The 16,999-nt window shown below is 56.0% G+C and overlaps 1 protein-coding gene across 1 annotated transcript in view; it reads right to left on the reverse strand.

Moving 5' to 3' along the window:
- The window catches only part of NECTIN1 (nectin cell adhesion molecule 1), a 61,470-nt gene extending 57,376 nt beyond the window's left edge, over positions 1–4,094 (reverse strand). Inside the window, exon 1 of the mRNA XM_030332646.2 lies at positions 3,741–4,094. Within this exon, the coding sequence (XP_030188506.1) occupies positions 3,741–3,819 (79 nt within the window). The 5' untranslated portion in view covers positions 3,820–4,094. The remainder of the gene's footprint in view (positions 1–3,740) is intronic.
- Positions 4,095–16,999: the final 12,905 nt, after the last annotated feature.

Consider the following 16,999-nt stretch of genomic DNA (forward strand, 5'->3'; position numbering starts at 1 on the left):
CAGGCTGTCAGAAATGTCACCGCCAGAGCGCCACAGCTGGCTGGTGTCCAGTCTAGTCCGGCACGCGGGCTAACGGTCAGAGTCAAAACAACAACGACGACGACGACGGTAAAACAGGCGAATACACAGGTACCCCCTCAGTCTGTCTCTCCCCCAGGTGGGAGCCATTCAAGTTACCAGGTTAACCAGGGAAAGACACAATCAGGAAAATCGAAGGTATATTCACACCTCCCTCGGGTGTTTTCTGTTTGTGCCGAACAATGAACGTTAGTCAGCTGCTAAACAATGGCAGTATCGTAAGACGCAGCAACGGGGGCAGACCCTCTGCCCGTGCCCCCGCCCCGCGCCCCCCCCCCTGCCCCCCCCAAGCCTGGCCCACTTGCTCGCTTGCTGAGCCATCGGCACCAGGGTTCTGCTGGCCGGTATGACCGTCCTGGCAGCATTCAACGGGGTCCTGGGTCAGGAAGTGGCTAACGAGTAGGTGGGTTCATTGTGCAAAGCTGAGTGGCTGAGACGGGAACTGGTATCATCATCTTGGCCGGCATCGGGCAACAAGGGACCACCTGTCCCCCTGAGCCACAGATATTCAGGCTCAGAGATGCCTCACGGGCTGCTCAGCCAGGGCTGCGGGGCCCAGGCTCTGCAACATCTTCTCCTCCCCTCCAGCTTGGACTGTCAGGCCTTGCATCTGATTCTGAGACACTCTCTACAGCGCAGCCTCCAAAGCGGGCACTGAGATTGCTGTTCGCACACGCTGTAATCCCCAGGCCGGCAGAATTGGTTTGGCCATAATGTCCTGCCCAGCAAGCCTGAGCACATCACTGCCTGTGAGAAATGGGGAGAGAGGAAAATAGCCCAGCAGCTCCGACACTCGGAGTTTTGAAGGAAACCACCTTCTGCAGGCTCTGTACAGACTGCAGAGAAGGGATGTGCCGCGGGCCCGACAGGTCTTCCGAGGGTGTGCACGACACCTGGGGTGTGTGTTCTCTTTCCAGACAAAAGGTTTGGGGAAGCCAATTAGGGAGGGTGTGGTGTAGGTGGGACACCGGCTCGGTGCACCTGCTTCTAAGGCAGGTTCTCTGCCTCCTCCCCAGGGCTCCCCCTGTCCCTCTTCGGGGGTGTAGTCCCTATGCTCCACTGGCCATCTCCTCTGAGTTGACCTGTAGGAACCACAGACTGTTATCTCCGAAGCTTGAGGGCTTTACCACCCAGCCTGGTAAAGGCTGTGTTGTTGAAAACATACTTCTGTATTTACACGTCAATAGCCAGATTGAGTGTTTTTATTTATTTTTTTTTTTTAGTCAGGGGGCCATCGCACACACTGGGGGCTGCCCCCACCTGCTTCGCCCCAGAGAGAGGACCACTCTTTGCCCTCCATGCTCCCTGACACAGCCCGGGAGAACCCAGAAAAGAGCATCTGGCTGGCAAGTCTCCAGAGAGGAGCAACAGAAAGCTCCTCGCCAGGAGGGAGCTGGCGAGTGGTGGAAAGTGGGGTGTGGGCAGGCAACTTCTGAGCCCCCCAGCCTCCATCCAGTGTCAGAGGGGCACAACCACACCCGCCCACCTCCCTTTGCAGGGGCACAGGGGCACACAGGCGGGTGTGCGAGGGAGCTTGGCCAGCGGGGGGATGAATTCTGGCTGCCCCTGATGCCACCCCGGCCGTAACAATGACAGTCGACCGAGGAGGGCTTAAGTGCCTGAGTTGTAGTTCTCTGCCTCCCACCCCTCAATCTGCAGTTTTGGGGAGAGGGGAGTGTCTACACTGAGCCAGGTGAGACTGCCATCTCCCTGACCCCACTTCCTGAGTGGGGTGGAGCAGGGCAGGCTTCCAGCCCCCCAGAGGAGTTAACCACTATGTACCTCAAAGCTGGGGGAAGAGAACAACGAAAGGAGTGGAAACGGGGGTGAGTCCATTCTTTGCCCCCAAGCCTTTCCACTCTTTGTCCGATGGGAATGAGGTTAACCCCTGGTGTGCCAGACCAGCTAGAGCTCCCCAAAAGCTCTCCTTTCCCTAGCATCTGGGTGTGGACACTATGCAATCGAAGGGTTCCCAGAAGCTCACCGCACCCCCCTTCCCGTGGTCAGAGAAGTCCTACGGCCCAAGCTCTGGCTGGCTTCCCAGGAGGTCCGGTGTGAGAGAAAGACCTCTCACTCACCACGACCACCCTGCAGGGGAAGGGGAGGCCGACTCAGGCCCCTAGAAATGGATAATGCTGCTTGTGTGCCCTAGAACTCCCGCCCCCCACCTAGCAGGGCAGCACCCCACAGGCTGCAGGGGTGGGGGCACCGTGGTGCCGGCCTCCACAAAGTGCTTTTGCTACCATAGGCCATTCAGCCAGATCGGTGGAGCCCTGGCAGTGAGCTGGCGGCAGAAGGGGCATAGAATTGAATGAGGCCAGGTTCCTGCCTTCCAGGGGTACACCCCAGCCCCGGACCTCGGCAGCCAGGCTCGCCCCGGGGTAACAAACTAGCCGGCGAGTCTGCGGCACCGCTGGCGTCTCCAACGGGCCGCTGCCGGCGGCGCTCCAGATGTGATATTCTTGCCCCATGCGGAGCTGGTCTCTCCCTACTCCGACCCCTTATCCTAAGGCCAGACCACGTGCTCCAGCCAACCCCCGCCCTCCCCCCACAAAATCCCCCATCTAGCCCGGGCGGGAGGTCGTCTCAGGTTTCCTCCCGGAGGGCTGGAGGCACCCCCACCCCCACCCTGACCCTCGCTGGTGTCACCAGCTACCGTGGGAGCCTAGCAGCTTCCCCAGGGACACAAAGGGTTAAACCCAGGCGAGGGGACTCGGTCGGATTTGCCTCCTAAACGCATTTTCCAGTTCATTCCCCAGCACAATACGCCGGGGCCGGTCCCAGCCTCCGCCCCCACCCCACCCGTCAGATGGGCCACCGCGGGCACCCCAGGGTCGGGCATCGGGTTAACCCCTCAGCCGCCGGCCGCCTCGAGGAAGGACACGCGGGGCAGCCTCGGGAAAGTGGGTCATGCAGCCACCTGGCTGGCACCGAGCCCGCGGCGCTTCCTCCGGGGAGAGCCCCCAAACCCGGCGCGGAGTTCCGAGGCGAAGTCCGGCTCGCGCAAGGCGGGGAGGTTGCGAGCCCGCGCGGCCCGGGCCTCACCCACCGGGATAGGAACCGCAGGTGAGCGAGAAGCTGTCTCTGACGCAGGAGCCGGCTCTCCGCGCCCGCGTGTGGCTGCGTGGGGCGGGAGGGGGCCCGAGCGCGCGGAGCCGTCTGGCGAAGGGGCCGGCGACAGAGACGAAGCCCCCCTGCCATCCTCCAAACCCGCAGCCCACCAGCTCCGAGACTGACGCCCTCCCCCTGGGGCTGTTGTCTCATACCCCGAGACGGCGATTACGGCGATTATTTTGCATTTATGTAACATGCAGTGTTTCCAAACTGCTTCCCGAGCTGAGAGCTGGTTATTAAATAAATAGAACGCGATTACATATTATTATTTTTGTGAAAAACAGAGCGGAGAAAGTGCTTTCTTGCTACACAGAGACGTGCATCCGACTGCCTCCCTGCAGGGCAGGCTGTGAGGCTTCTCATCCTCTCTTTCTCCGCCGTGCCACCCGCACCCCCCTTACCTAAGCCGTGACCCAACTTTTCTGCCTCCTTCTGCTGCCTGTAACCCAGACGTGCCCGCCATCCAGCTCCCAGCCTCGGGAAGGCATTGGATGGTGGCGGGGAAGGGGGTGGGGGGAGAGTGGAAGGCAGAGGAGGAACGCGCTTACCTGGGAGGAAGAATGCGGTCAAGCCGAGAGCGAGTCCCCACCAGCGTCCAGCGGCGCCCGCAAGCCCCATCCGAGCCATCGGGGTCCGGGGGTCCGGCGAGAGGGGCCGCGAGGAGAGCGCTCCCCGCGCTCCAGAAACCAGCCCGGAAGACGAAGGCCGATCGCTGCCGGCCGCCGGGCGCTCCGAGGATCCAGGTCAGCCGCAGCCGTCGGCCGGGGCGGGGTGGGCTGGGTGGGATCCGCGCGGCCGCAATCCGGGCCCCGGGCCGCCGGCGGCTCAGAGGCTCGGTGGATGCCCGCCGCAAGTTGCACGAGTCATGCCCCCTTCTCCTCCTCCGCTCTCCTCCCCGTGCCGGTCCCCGCCCTCTTCTTCCACGCAGAGCCGGGCTGGGGAGAGGGACCCACCCCCGGCGCGCCCGGCTGCCCGGCTGCGCGGCGCGGGCTCCCGGCCCCCGGCGCGCTCACACCCTCCCGCTCGGCTCCAACTTGCAGGCGTCCATGGCCGGCCGTCCTCCGAGGGCGGCGGGACGAGCCCAGGCGGCGGGCGGGCGGCGCGGTGGGCTCGGGGCCCAGGCGGCGGGCGGGCGGGCGCGCGGCTCGGCTGCTCGGGCGGTGCGGCTCCGCGCGCGGAGGGCGAGCCGGGTGCGCCGCGCGTCCCCCCCCTCCCCGCGCCGCCGCCGCTCGCGCTGCCGGGTCCCGGCCGATCCGCAACAATGTGGAGCTGCCCGGGCGCCGAGTCGCGCCGCGCTCGCCGCTCTCGCTCTTTCTCTCACTCGCCGAGCTCCAGCCTCTCAGCCGCTCTGCCCGTGATGTCAGACCGAGGGGGAGGGGTTAGCGTTAACTCCCTCCTGGCTCCGACGCGCGGCCCGCGCCCGCCCGGCCCCGGCCCGGCCGCGCGCACCTTCCGGCCCCCGGCGGAGGCGGGTCCCGGGCGAGGGCCGTGGGGTCGGCCGCGGCCCACTGGCTCGGGAGGTGCCCCTTCGGTCGCCTTCCCGCCCGGGCGAGGGCCGGAGGGCTAGCCGCCTTCCTCCCCGCTGACAAAGGGAGGCAGTGACCCCTAGCGGCCGGCGTGGGGGGGAGAAGCCGCTCGGTGGGGGTGGAGTTAAGACGGGGCGGGGGTGGGGGCTGTGGAGGAGCGAGCGTGCAGTATGGAGCCTACTGGATCTGGCGAAGTCCAGCTGAAAGGGCGTCTGCAGGCCCTCTACGCCAGCCTTGGCCCCATTTTACAGATGCGGAAACAAAGGCCCAGAGGAAGGGAAGGCGACTCGCCCAGAGGCACGAGCTTGGACTAGAACCCGAGAGCCAGAGCTCCCCCCACCTCTCCTCTGCATCTCCTGAACGCTGAAGGGAGAGGCAGCTCTGCGGGGACGACCGGAAGCTGCCAGAGAAGTCGGTGGTGGGCATCCGTGGGTGAGATGGGGCCACCGAGGTTTCTGGCCTTTTCTAATCTCCGCCGCTTTTCGGGGGTCTCCTCTCCCGGGACTGAAGCCCCCTCTTCTGAAGTCAGCGGGAAACCGAGCTCTGCTTCCTTTGCCAGAACCTTGGTTTTGAGTGATTTGCAGAAATCCCGCGAAAGTGACCCATCCAGTCAGTGTCCGCGGCAGGGCAGGGACTCTCCAGTCCATCCCGTGCACCACCCACCGCACTGGGGTGTGTCTGGCTTCCTGCCAAGGGGGCTGGACCTTCAGGGCCCTTGGCAGCCAGAAGCCTGCCCTCTGTGCCTTCTCTGTGGACGTCCTACCCTCGTCCTGCACCCTGGGAGTAGGCAGACAGACAGACAGACAGACAGACGGTTTCCCACCAGAAGTTCTCCCCAGATGTTTGACCAGATAATGCTCCCTTTGCCCATTGCTGCCATTTGCCCAGCGGGTGGGAGCCAGAGGAAGCACCGGTTTCTGATCACGTGTAAATACCAGTTCCTGGGTGTAGGAGGAACAGAAGGAGGATGGGCAAGGAGGGCACCATTTTCTCACTTTTTGGGATCTGGCCCTGGAGTGTCTCTTGTTTTCCTGCCGAAGTGGTCTAGTTTGGCACTCACGTGGACGTTTGTGCCCTCGTGTGTATATCTTCTACATTTAACAAATGTAATCGAGCTGTCTTTGTGCCAAGCAGTGTGCCAGGCTTGGGGATATAGAGACCTTGTCATTGCCCTAAAGGCACAACATCTAGTTGGGGGTGGGGGTGGGGTGGGGGGTGGGCAAAGGGAGAAGACAGATATAGAAACAGATATTGTATTTAAATAAGTATTTAACGTGTGTAGTGTGTCCCAGGGGTGCACACCCAGGATTTGGTGGGTTTTGGAGAAGGTGCTGAGTTCAGCCTGGGGTGGGATGGGGATCAGGAAAGGCTTCTGGGGAGCAGCGACACAGGGGCTGGTGAGTCATCTGGTAAACATGTACTGGAGTGGGGAGGCATTGAGGAGATTGGATTTAAGGTTGGGGGAGGTCCGTGTAAGGAAAGGCACGAAGACCAGCAATCACTGGATGAGTAGGACCCACGAACTGGTTGTAGCCTGAGCCTAAGACTGGGAGAGGCCTGTGGGTCTGTGAATGTCTGGGGGACCACCAGGAGGTGGTAACCCAGTCCGATGGTAGCTACCTCCTCTCTGGCCCGGAAGTACTTTAAGGGCCAGGGCTCAGTTGGTTCATTGCTGCGGTCTGAGACTCTGCCTGGCGTATTGTAGGAGACGAATGGATGGGTTTGAGAGGGTCATTCCAGATGCACCAGTACCCACCAGTGCCCTGCGCATGTTCTCCCGCCTCTTCATCCTTGGCTAAGGCTTCTCTGATCTGCTCTTAAATGAGCTTCCAGAGAGGGTGTGTCTGGGGGTTAGCATGGCTGTCTGGGGATGGGGTTGGGTGGAAAAGAAGAAGACAAGTAAATGAGATAGTGTGGTCATTCATTCATCACCTTTAAACAGACCCTGAAATATGCAAAGCACCAAATAGGTGCCGTGTGTGTGTGTGTGTGTGTGTGTGTGTGTGTGTGTGTGTGTTGTGTGTGTGTTGTGTGTGTGTGTGTGTACTGGGTTACAGGGGACAGATAAGAGAGCCAGGGGAGGCACAGAGGAAAATAAGATAGAGGTTGTTTACTCAGAGAGTAAACAGATGTCTTTTTGAGTGTCTACTGTGCTAGGGACTGACGGGACGAAAGTGCACAGCCAAGGCCTTAACTCAAATAAGTATATTATAGCATGGAAGCTGGTCACGGCCGAAGACCGCCCCCCAAACACAGCCACCTAGAGGGAGGAGTGAGTGCTTCTCATTGTGGAGAACAGGGAAGGCTTCTTGGAAGATGTGTCCTTTGTTTGAGACTCCGAAAGGTGGATCAGATTTGGACCAAGGGGGACCGAGGAGAGAACTTTGGTGGAGGGAACAGCTTGTACGAGCACATGGAGGTGGGAGAGGTTGGGACCCTGTGGGGGAACGACTGACAGTGCAGTTTTGTTTGTTTGTTTGGGGTTTTTGTTTGTTTGTTTGTTTTTTTGTTGTTTTGCTTTTTATGTTTTTCTTTTCTTTTTCTTTTTTTTTTCTTTTTTTTTTTTTTTTTTTTTTTTTTGCATTCTGGGGATGTGTAAGAGAAAGGGACAGAAAATTGCAGTCAGATTTCAAAAGGTCTGAAAGGGCTCCTTCGGTGGCAGGAAGGAGCACAGGACCACGTGGTAGGAGGCTAGACTCTGGTCCCTCCTCTTAAGCTGGAAGCCCAGGAGTCATCCACTGCTGCTGCTTTGTCTTCAACCAGCATATTCTAATCCAAAAGCAAACACTGTTCATTCTACCTCCAGCATTATCTTAAGTCTAAGTGACTTTGCTCCATTTCTACTGTTAGCACACTATCCACGTGCTCATCAGCAGTATAGACAGTGCACCCAGAGGGGAGGGAGTAAAATGGCCCAGCACATGGGACCCTGGAGTTAGACTGCCTGGATTTGAATCCTTAAACCCCTGCCCTGCCATGCCATGCAGTAGCTGTGTGCCCTTGGGCAAGTGACTTCACCTCTCTGGGCCCGGGTTCCTCCCCTGTAAAATGAGGGGGAAATACTAGCACCTACTTCCCGGACTTGTTGTGAGGATCAGACGGGTTGGACAACATGAAGTCCTTGGAACAGTGTCTGGGATACATAAAGAACAATGTGTGTTAGCCGTGAGTGTAACCGTAATCTCCCCACACCAGTTTGGCTCTTCTCTGCCCTGGTGCTAGAGGGCTACGTGAATTGTTAAAACGTTGATTTTCTTTTTTTTTTTTTTTTTTTTTTTTTTTAAATTTTTTTTTTTTTTCAACGTTTATTTATTTTTGGGACAGAGAGAGACAGAGCATGAACGGGCGAGGGGCAGAGAGAGAGGGAGACACAGAATCGGAAACAGGCTCCAGGCTCTGAGCCATCAGCCCAGAGCCCGACGCGGGGCTCGAACTCACGGACCGCGAGATCGTGACCTGGCTGAAGTCGGACGCTTAACCGACTGCGCCACCCAGGCGCCCCTAAAACGTTGATTTTCAAGTGACTTGGAATCTACAGAAGAGTGGCAAAGGTGGAACAGAGTTTCCAGGTGTCCTTCATCCAGCTTCCTTTCATGTTGATACCTGATGCGCCCATGGTGTATTTGTTGAAACCAGGAAATTAGCATTGGCATAATACTATTAGCTACAGAATTTGTCTGGATTTCTCAGTTTTCTACTAATGTCTGCTCAGTGTGCCAGGCTCCAGTCCACAATTCTACACTGCATTTAGTTTTTCTTTTTGTTTTTTAGGTTTATTTATTTGGAGAGAGAGCAAGTGGGGGAGGGGCAGAGAGAGAGGTAGGGGGAGAGAGAGAGAGAGAGAGAGAGAGAGAGAATCCCAAGCCAGTTCCGTGTGGTGTCGTCAGGGCAGAGACCCACGTGGGGCTTGACACGTGAGATCATGACCTGAGCCAAAGTCAGATGCTTAACCGACTGAGCCACCAGGCGCCCCAATACGACATTGCATTTAGCAGTGGATTGTGTTCTAATGCAAATGAGCAGGACCCCATACGAGAGACCCCTTCCTTGGCCTGCCAGCCTCGGAGGCCTGTGTCAAATTCTCTTCAAGGCCTGTGGGGCTGCATGTTTCCTCCGCCCGGTCTTACCCAGTTCCAGGGCCTTGAGTAGGAGCCACTGGGCTTTCCTGAAGTTTCTTGAGGCCATCTAGTTCGCCTCCTTGGCCTTTACTCATCTGCACCAATGCTCTTTTTCTTCCTTTCGGCCAGCCACTTATCTCTTATGGCTCAGTTTACATGTGTCGTTTCCCCAGAATGGTCCACTCTACCCTTTAGACCAGGCGAGTCCCCTTCTATATGTTCTCACAGCTCCCTCGCATGCCTGTAACCCTTCAGCAAGTGTTTATAATACGTGATTCTTTCCCCACTGGGCTCTCAGCCTCTCCAGGGCAGACCTTGTGGGTCTCGTCTGCTCTCTCCCTAGCATCTGGAATGTGCCTACCACTTGGTCCGCACTCAGCGAAAACGTGTTGCTTGACTAACTCACACCCTGTGCCACTTGCTAGGAGTTGCTTCTCCTTTCTGGGCTTCAGGTGTCTTCTCTGCAGCCTGAGGAATAGAATTTGTTCAGTGGTTTTCCAACTGCGCTTTGAAAGCCCTACATTTTCCTGGGTTCCCCACTTCCTGCTTCAATTAGGAGCCATGTTTAAAGAGCACGTTGTTTTACGCTCTTTAAACATGGGGCTTTTTGAGGAAGTTTCTTCCTAATGGATTCTGCTGCTTAAAACGTTTGACCCCCCCAACCCGACATATTATTGCATTATGTATTCTGTATCACATAGATGGTTGACTCTTGAACAACGCAGAGGTTAGGGGCACCAGCTTCCCACACAGTTGAAAATCTGCATATGACTTTTGACTTCTCTCAAACTTAACTACTAACAGCCTACTGCTAAGACCGGAAGGCTTATTAATAACATAAGCAGTCGGTTAACACACTTTGTATATTCTACGTATTATATACTGTATTCTTACGATAAAGTGAACTAGGGGAATGAAAGCGTTATTAAGAAAATCATGGGGCGCCTGGGTGGCTCCGTCGGTTAAGCGTCAGTCGGTTGGCTCAGATCACTATCTCACGGTTCGTGGGTTTGAGCCCCGCATTGGGATCTGTGCTGACACCTCGGAGCCTGCAGCCTGCTTCGGATTCTGTGTCTCCCTCTCTCTCTGCCCCTCCCCTGCTCACGCTCTGTCTCTCTCTCTCTCAAAAAGAAAAAAAGAAAAAGAAAAAAATCGTAAGGAAGAGGAAATACATTTGTAGCACTGGACTGTATTTATTGCAAAAAAAAAAAAAAAAAGCCACGTGTAAGTGGGCCTGTGTAGTTTAAACACGTATTTTTTCCAAGGGTTAACTGTAGTCGCATTATTTTAGAACTCCTTGATTTATTTTTTTCTGCAGGCAGCAGTGAGCCATGGAAGGTCTCTGAGCAGAGAAGCACTTATTGGGGGCTGCCGGGACTGTGGTTCAGGAGATGAATCTGGCAATATCACGGGCACGATGGTCAGAGGCGGACTGGTCAGTGAGGGAGGACGGGAGTGTGGAGACAGGGTTGTCATGGAAGCCAAGTGAGGAGAGAATTTATTGGACGAGGAGGTGGCCAGTAGTGTCTGATGTTGCAGAAAGCAGGTAGGGATCAGAAGGGGGTCTTTGGAAACAGGGGCAGAAGCACCAGTGGCCCGTTGGAGTCATGGTGATGGCAGAGTCGGGGCAGAAGCAAATGGAAGGTGAGCCAACAGAGGCAGCAGGCGTCCCACCCCGCTCCTGAGAAGTTTGGTAGTGGTCGGAATGAGCGAAATGGCTCAGAAGCTTGGAGAGACTTGGCGCGACAGAGACCAGGGGGCTTATGTTCCCCTCTTTGCTGGGCAATCAGAAGCTACTCTGAGCCACTCGCAGGCAGTGAGAAAAGAGCTAGTGAACAGTGAGATCTGGGAAACAGGTGTAAGGTGTGAAAAAGGGTGCACTTCATGGAGTGGGCCCTGGACGAGGCACGGGTGGTGGCACCTGGGTGGAGGAGGGATCAGCCTTAGAAAAGAAGGGACTTCTCTTCTTCTGAGCCTGGAGGGAATGTGAAGAGGGCAGTGAAGACGGAAGTTTTGGGGTGGCCATCGGGGAAGTGAATGATAAGGTCGTTGCAGTGGGGTAGGAGATGGAGTTACCTGCCCAGAGACGAGAGAGGTGGCTTCAGACCTCACAAAGGAGAAGGGCCAGAGGAGGGGGAAGGGAGGTGTGGTTAGCGATCTTCCAAAACCCGAAGGGAAAAGGAACAAGCGTGGTCTGCGTGCCTTCGTAGAGAAGAATCAGGACCAGTGGGCATATGTGGGGGGGAAGTAGATTTTGGTTTCGTCTGGGAAGACTGCTTAGGGAACTGAAAATGGAGTAGATTCCCTGTCTCTTTTGCCACTCAGGCCTCAGGTCCCCCTTGCTGTATGCGGGATCCTTGCCCCGGGGTGGAGAGTGGCCCATATGAATTCCATGTTCTCTCCTGGCTCTGAGACTGATGGCCGCAGGAATAACACTCAAAGGACGGGCACGTGAATTCACCTGTCTCACCAACCCCGTGTCTGGGGCCAGTGATCACACAGAGATCAGCTCCGAGGAAGGTGCCATCACCAGGAAACTGTCCCAAGGTCCCCCGCCCCCCCTCAGCCTCCACAGGCTCTTTCATAGAGACAGCTGTTGGGCTTGGAAAAGACCCAAAGTCAACACAATAATGACTTCCCCTCCCGGCCATATTCCAGGCCCCTCTGTGTCATTTAGTAATTGGCTAATAAAGCTCACTTTGATGTGCGGGGAGCCCTCTTAAGAAGTCCCCAAGATTCCCCAACACCCCAAAATCTGTTGACAGAAGATAAGCTTGAACACATATTAGAATGGTATGCCGAATGGGGGTCACCCTTTCCTGTGACCCTGGTCCCGGGTCTAGGGTCAATGGAGGCTGAGGGCAAGGGGAGAGGAGAGGAGGAGGGGAACCCCATAGAGGAAGTATGGCTAAGCCCTAGCCAGCCCCAGAGAGGACCCACTGGTGTGGGGGCCCCCTTCCCTAACCTGACAGGCCAACCTCACCCCAGGCAGTGGGAAACCACAGCACCTAATTACTGTTATCACCATCTTGGTAGCTGTGGTGATTATGATGGTGCCTGTGTATCCCACAGTGCTTAGAAACGTTTAATTATTGTTATTCTTACAGAGATCATTGCAGAGCCTCCCTATTGCCACGGCTGCCATTGCTCTTGGGGACGACGGATCAGCTGAACACAGCTCTGCCCCAGGTACAATGACGACCAGGTCAGAGCGGTACCAAGATGGCTGACAGCCAGCCAGCCTCTCCCTTGTGGGCCATGCTGTCCCAGGGATCTCCAAGCCTTTGGGAGCGAGAGCTCTGAGCGATGATAGAAGGCCCCAGTTTCACCTCGAACCACCCAATTCTCCAGAAGGAAAGGGCCCAGAAGGCAAATTGGTCCACACCCTGGCTCTGGTTAGAAGGCCCTCAGTGCATTGCTGTGAATCACCATGTCCAAAGTCCTAGGGGATTCTATTTATTTTGAGAGAGAAAGAGAGAGAGAGAGAGAGACCCCAAAGGATTCTAGATGTGAGTGGAGGCACCATTTCTGATTTGGGAATACCTAAAACTCAACAGTGGTACGAAGAAGCTTCTGCTGAGGACCTGCATGGGCCAGGGAGCTTCAACCAAGACACAGGAGGGGGCTGAGAAGGTTTCCACCTGCAGCATACCTGATGGGGAAGGCCAGAGGGAGGAGAGCGAGGACGAAGACCCTCGGCCTCCCACCCACACTCCCTTTTCTTCACTGGTGCCTTCAGATCGGGGGCGGGTGGGGGTTGTGGTCAGGATAATGATCAGGTTGTACTACTTGTCTAGAGGAACCAGATTTTTTTACTTTTTATTTTTTTGAGAGCCATGTGGAAGTCAAGAAGTGGACTTGATCTTAAGGGAGGAACAGAGATCCTGGGTCAACCCAAGCCTCGTAGAGAAAGCGCGTGGTGGACATTCGCCCTGGGAGCCGGGGGATGAGGCTGTTTGTTCTTCTCCGGGGCGCTGTGGAGTGTGGCTCTTGAGCTCTTTGGGCCTCAGACCTCTTCAGGATCCGGCAGAAGCTGTCTCCCTCTGCCCTGCCGGCCGCACACATGCACAGGACAGCGATTACACGGCAGCCCCTCAGAAGCCCAGCTGGGCCCTGGGTTAGGAAGGAGTCCTTCAGGAAGGGGACAGCCCTGAGCCCAGGCTCCCTGGTATCTGGGCTAATGAGGGATGTTAATGACACGGAGGGTCCAGAATGAGGAAAATCGAAACCAGATTTCTATCGCGTGCGCTGAAAAGAAGCACGACACACGTCCCGCGTTGCAATTTTGTAAAAAACATACACCGGTAAAGAGAGAACGGTGAAGGCCGTGTGGAGAAATGAAAACGATTTGCAGGTAAAGTGGTGTTTTTTTTTTAATTTTAAAATTTACTTTAACATCATTATAAAGTTATTTTATGCTAGATTTACTTTTTTTTTTTTTCCTTCTGTGTCAGGTACAGTGCTTTTCCTCCAGAAATGAGGTTCTGAATTATATTTGATTTAGGTTAATATTAATGCCCTGTATTCCTTGAGTACATGCTTCTGGGCACAGCTCCTCCAGGAGCGTGTCAAGTGGCCTGGATGTGACATCCGAAGGGAAGACAATGCCCATGCAAAGTCACTGAACTTGGAGGAGGCCTGGGAGGCAGCTGAGCAGGGAGGGGTGTGTATGATTCAGAGTCAGGAGTCCCAGGTTTGCGTCCTGGATCTGCCACTTGAGGACCGTGGACAAGAAGGGGGATGAACTGTCCCAGTTTTCCCGGGACCGAAGGGGTTTCCCAGGACATGGGGCTCTCAGTGCTACCACGGGGAAAGTTCTGGGCAAACCGGGGGATGGTCATCCTGTTCACGAGCCCTTTACCTCTCTGCGTCTCAGTTTGCTCATTCGTAAGATCGTGTCGTTGACTTCCATTTGTAGAAGTCGGGGATGGGGATTATTGCTGTTAAGATGGGATGAAGGAGAGGGACTGGGGAGAGGGGGTAGTTCTCCTCAGCCCGGAGATCTGAGACACCCAAAGCCGTACAGATGCACGCTGTGATGTAACGTGGGGAACTCAAGGGAGCCACTCTCTCACAAAAGGCTTTAGCAGCGATTCGTTAACAAGTATTTATGGACCACCTATGACTGGGGACCACGCTAAGTGTTGGAATAAAGCCATGAACCACTAAGGCATGCTCTGCCCCTTCCCGGGGCCCGAGTCGATGGGAGAAGAGAGGGCGAATAAGGAAGCGGGATACTAGGGGAATCTAGGGGCCTACAGGAATGTCGGGGGTGTGGGGACTCTTCCCTAATCCGGGTGGTCAGAAAGGGCGAGGGAAGCATTCCTGTGGAGGTGAGCTGAACCTCCTGGGAGCCAGGACTGGCCAGCCAGGGATGTTGCATGGAGAAATCAGACAGGGGAAAGGCAGCGAAAAGACCCATGGGTCCAAGCGCATCTTAGGACCGCGAGTAGTCCTGTCTGCCTGGTGCGGTGCAAGGAGGGGTGGGGGGAGAAGGGGCTGGGAGGTATGTGCCAGGTGTGGGCCTTGTGCACTGCCTGAGGGAGTTTGGACTTAATCCCGAGAGCAGCGATGAGCCACGGTGGGGGTGCAGCAGAGCAAGGATGTTTCACTCCTGGCCACTGGGCAGCCACGACCGGTATTATGCTAAGGTGGTAGTCTCGGGCCGGGCCCTGGGTTCAGCTTGTTAGAGCCAGGTCGTCTGGACCTAAAGGTGCCAGCTCTGTCTGTCCTGCTCCCAGGGCCCCTGAGCCCGACCCATCTGCTGAGCACTCCTGCAGCTCCAAGTCTGGTGTCGTCAATCTGTGCCGTTCCCCGGCAGGGGCCCTGCTGCCTGGCACAGAGTGTGGCTCCAGAGAGCAGAGTGGCGCCCCCCTCCCAAGCAGGCTGCTGTCACCACAATGTGTGTGTGGGCTTGATGGCTGCGTGGCAGCGAGCTCAGGGCAAGCAGGGGGCTCACGTAGCCCAGGCAGCTGATAAATAACGAACAATTACACCAACCCGTCCGGGAACAGGGAGGTGGGTGTGCACCCATGTGCACGCGCGTGCAGACACGTGCATGCGCACATATGCCCAGATTCACTGACATTTAGGCCCACACCATCACTGACCCCCGGGCAAGCACACGGAGGGATTCCCCACTGCCGGTATGACACGAATAGTCACACGTTCCATTGCATTCCTCCAACACTGACACGCGTATGTTGCAAATGCTCTGCACACCTATGCGGACACACACCCCTGTATCAAGTGCTTAGCACAATGCCCGGCACTCAAGATTATTATGTTATTATGTATCAATGTGGTATTCTATGAAGATACTGGAATGTGTGCACATGTCCCCATATACTCATAGACACCCATACCTTGCCCCATACATTCCTGTATTTTTTAAAAAATGTTCTTAAAGTTTGTTTATTTAATTTGAGAGAGAGACAGAGCATGGTGAGCAGGGGAGGGGTGAGAGAGAATCCCAAGCAGGCAGATGCGGGGCTCGAACCCACAAACCGCAAGATCATGACCTGAGCCGAAACCAAGACTCAGACGCTTAACCGACTGAGCCACCCAGGCGTCCCTGCCCCATACACTCCTTTAAATGCAGGTGCAGGGGCGCCTGGGTGGCTCAGTCAGTTAAGCGTCCCACTTCGGCTCAGGTCATGATCTCACGGTTCGTGAGTTGGAGCCCCTGCATCTGGCTCTGTGTTGACAGCTCAGAGCCTAGGGCCCCTTCAGATTCTGTGTCTCCCTCTCTCTCTGCCCCGCTCCCACTCATGCTCTGTCTCTCTCCTTCAAAAATAAATAAACATTAAAAAAAAAAAAAAGGCAGGTGCAAACACTAGAACTCCATCCTTCCACAACACAGGTACATACACTCCCGTGTGCAAAAACAGGCTTTACTCTCAAAGATGTACAGGTTGCTATCATGTGCTCTCCCAGCCGCACCTACACAAAATCACAACAGCAATAATAATAATAGCAAAACCGGCTTGGGTGATTGCTTTATATTTTTCAAAGGGTTTTCAAGCCTATAATCTCATTTGATTCTCACAGTGGCCCGGTGAGGCGGGTGGGTGGAGTAGGCTTTATTACCCCAGGTTTATGGTTGAAGAAGCAGAAGCCAGGAGAGGAGAAATACACCATCTGGGAGGCGGCCTGGAACCCAGATCTGACTTCTCCGCAGCGAGCTTCCACGGGGGGGCCCCAGGCCTGTTTGACAACTTCCAGCTCGCACTGTGGAAAGCAGCAAGCGGGGCACTGGCTTGCTGCTGGATTCTGGATTCCTGGTCAAAACATTTCCCCGAGTCAACCCTGGCTGAGAAGTGGGAATTGGAGGCTGATAAAGGGAAACCGCCATCATTAGGAATCCCATAAAGTCTCATTTACAACTCCAGTCAGATGAAAGGAGCAATTGACTGCGTTGGAGGGAAAAGCAAACACCGAGCTCCTCGAGGACGGTGGCCTCAGACAGCTGATCCTGGGGAGGGCACGGAGGTCCTGGGGTGGGTGGAGCCTGTCCCATCTGGGCGCTCCCCTACTCTGTGCACTTCCTCTCCCCTCTGTCTGGGCTGGCCTCGGGGGTCCTGAGCTCTGGTTCTTGGAGAAGGGGACAAAAGGACAATAAAAGGTCTCTCCCTCCCCCAGAGCCCCTCTCCCCCAAGCCACTGCAGAAGGCTCCCTCTTTTGCTCAGTCCTGAGCCTTCGGGGCATCCAGCACCCTGCCTTCTATTGGCTGGGGCAGAAATGCGGAACAGGCTGCCAGTCCCCTTACACCTGGCCTGCCACAGCCACGGGGGCCAGACCCTTAGGCTTGAGATCCAATTACTCGGAAAGGTGACAAAGACAGTTTTCTTCAAAGGCCTGGGCTCTGTGGGGAGGTGGCCTGATGGTAAAAGGACAGCCAGTGTGATCATCCTTCTTTGCTTCTGCCACTGCTGCTTCACTCTGGTTTCATCATCACTGGTGCCTCAGTTTCTGCGTCTGCAAAATGGGGATATTAAGACCACCCTTACACTGCTGTGGTGAGGGCCAGACGAGATGAGGTGTATAAAGCCCCCCGCACGGTGCCTGGTGCGCCGCTGGGCTCCATGGTGTCAGTCTCCCGGGGAGGGCCTCCGCGGCCAGGACTGGAGGGGTGGTGTGGCAAGAGGCGCTCCCCCAGGCTCC

Source organism: Lynx canadensis, chromosome D1 (assembly GCF_007474595.2).
Source record: "Lynx canadensis isolate LIC74 chromosome D1, mLynCan4.pri.v2, whole genome shotgun sequence".
NCBI classification, from domain to species: Eukaryota; Metazoa; Chordata; class Mammalia; order Carnivora; family Felidae; genus Lynx; species Lynx canadensis.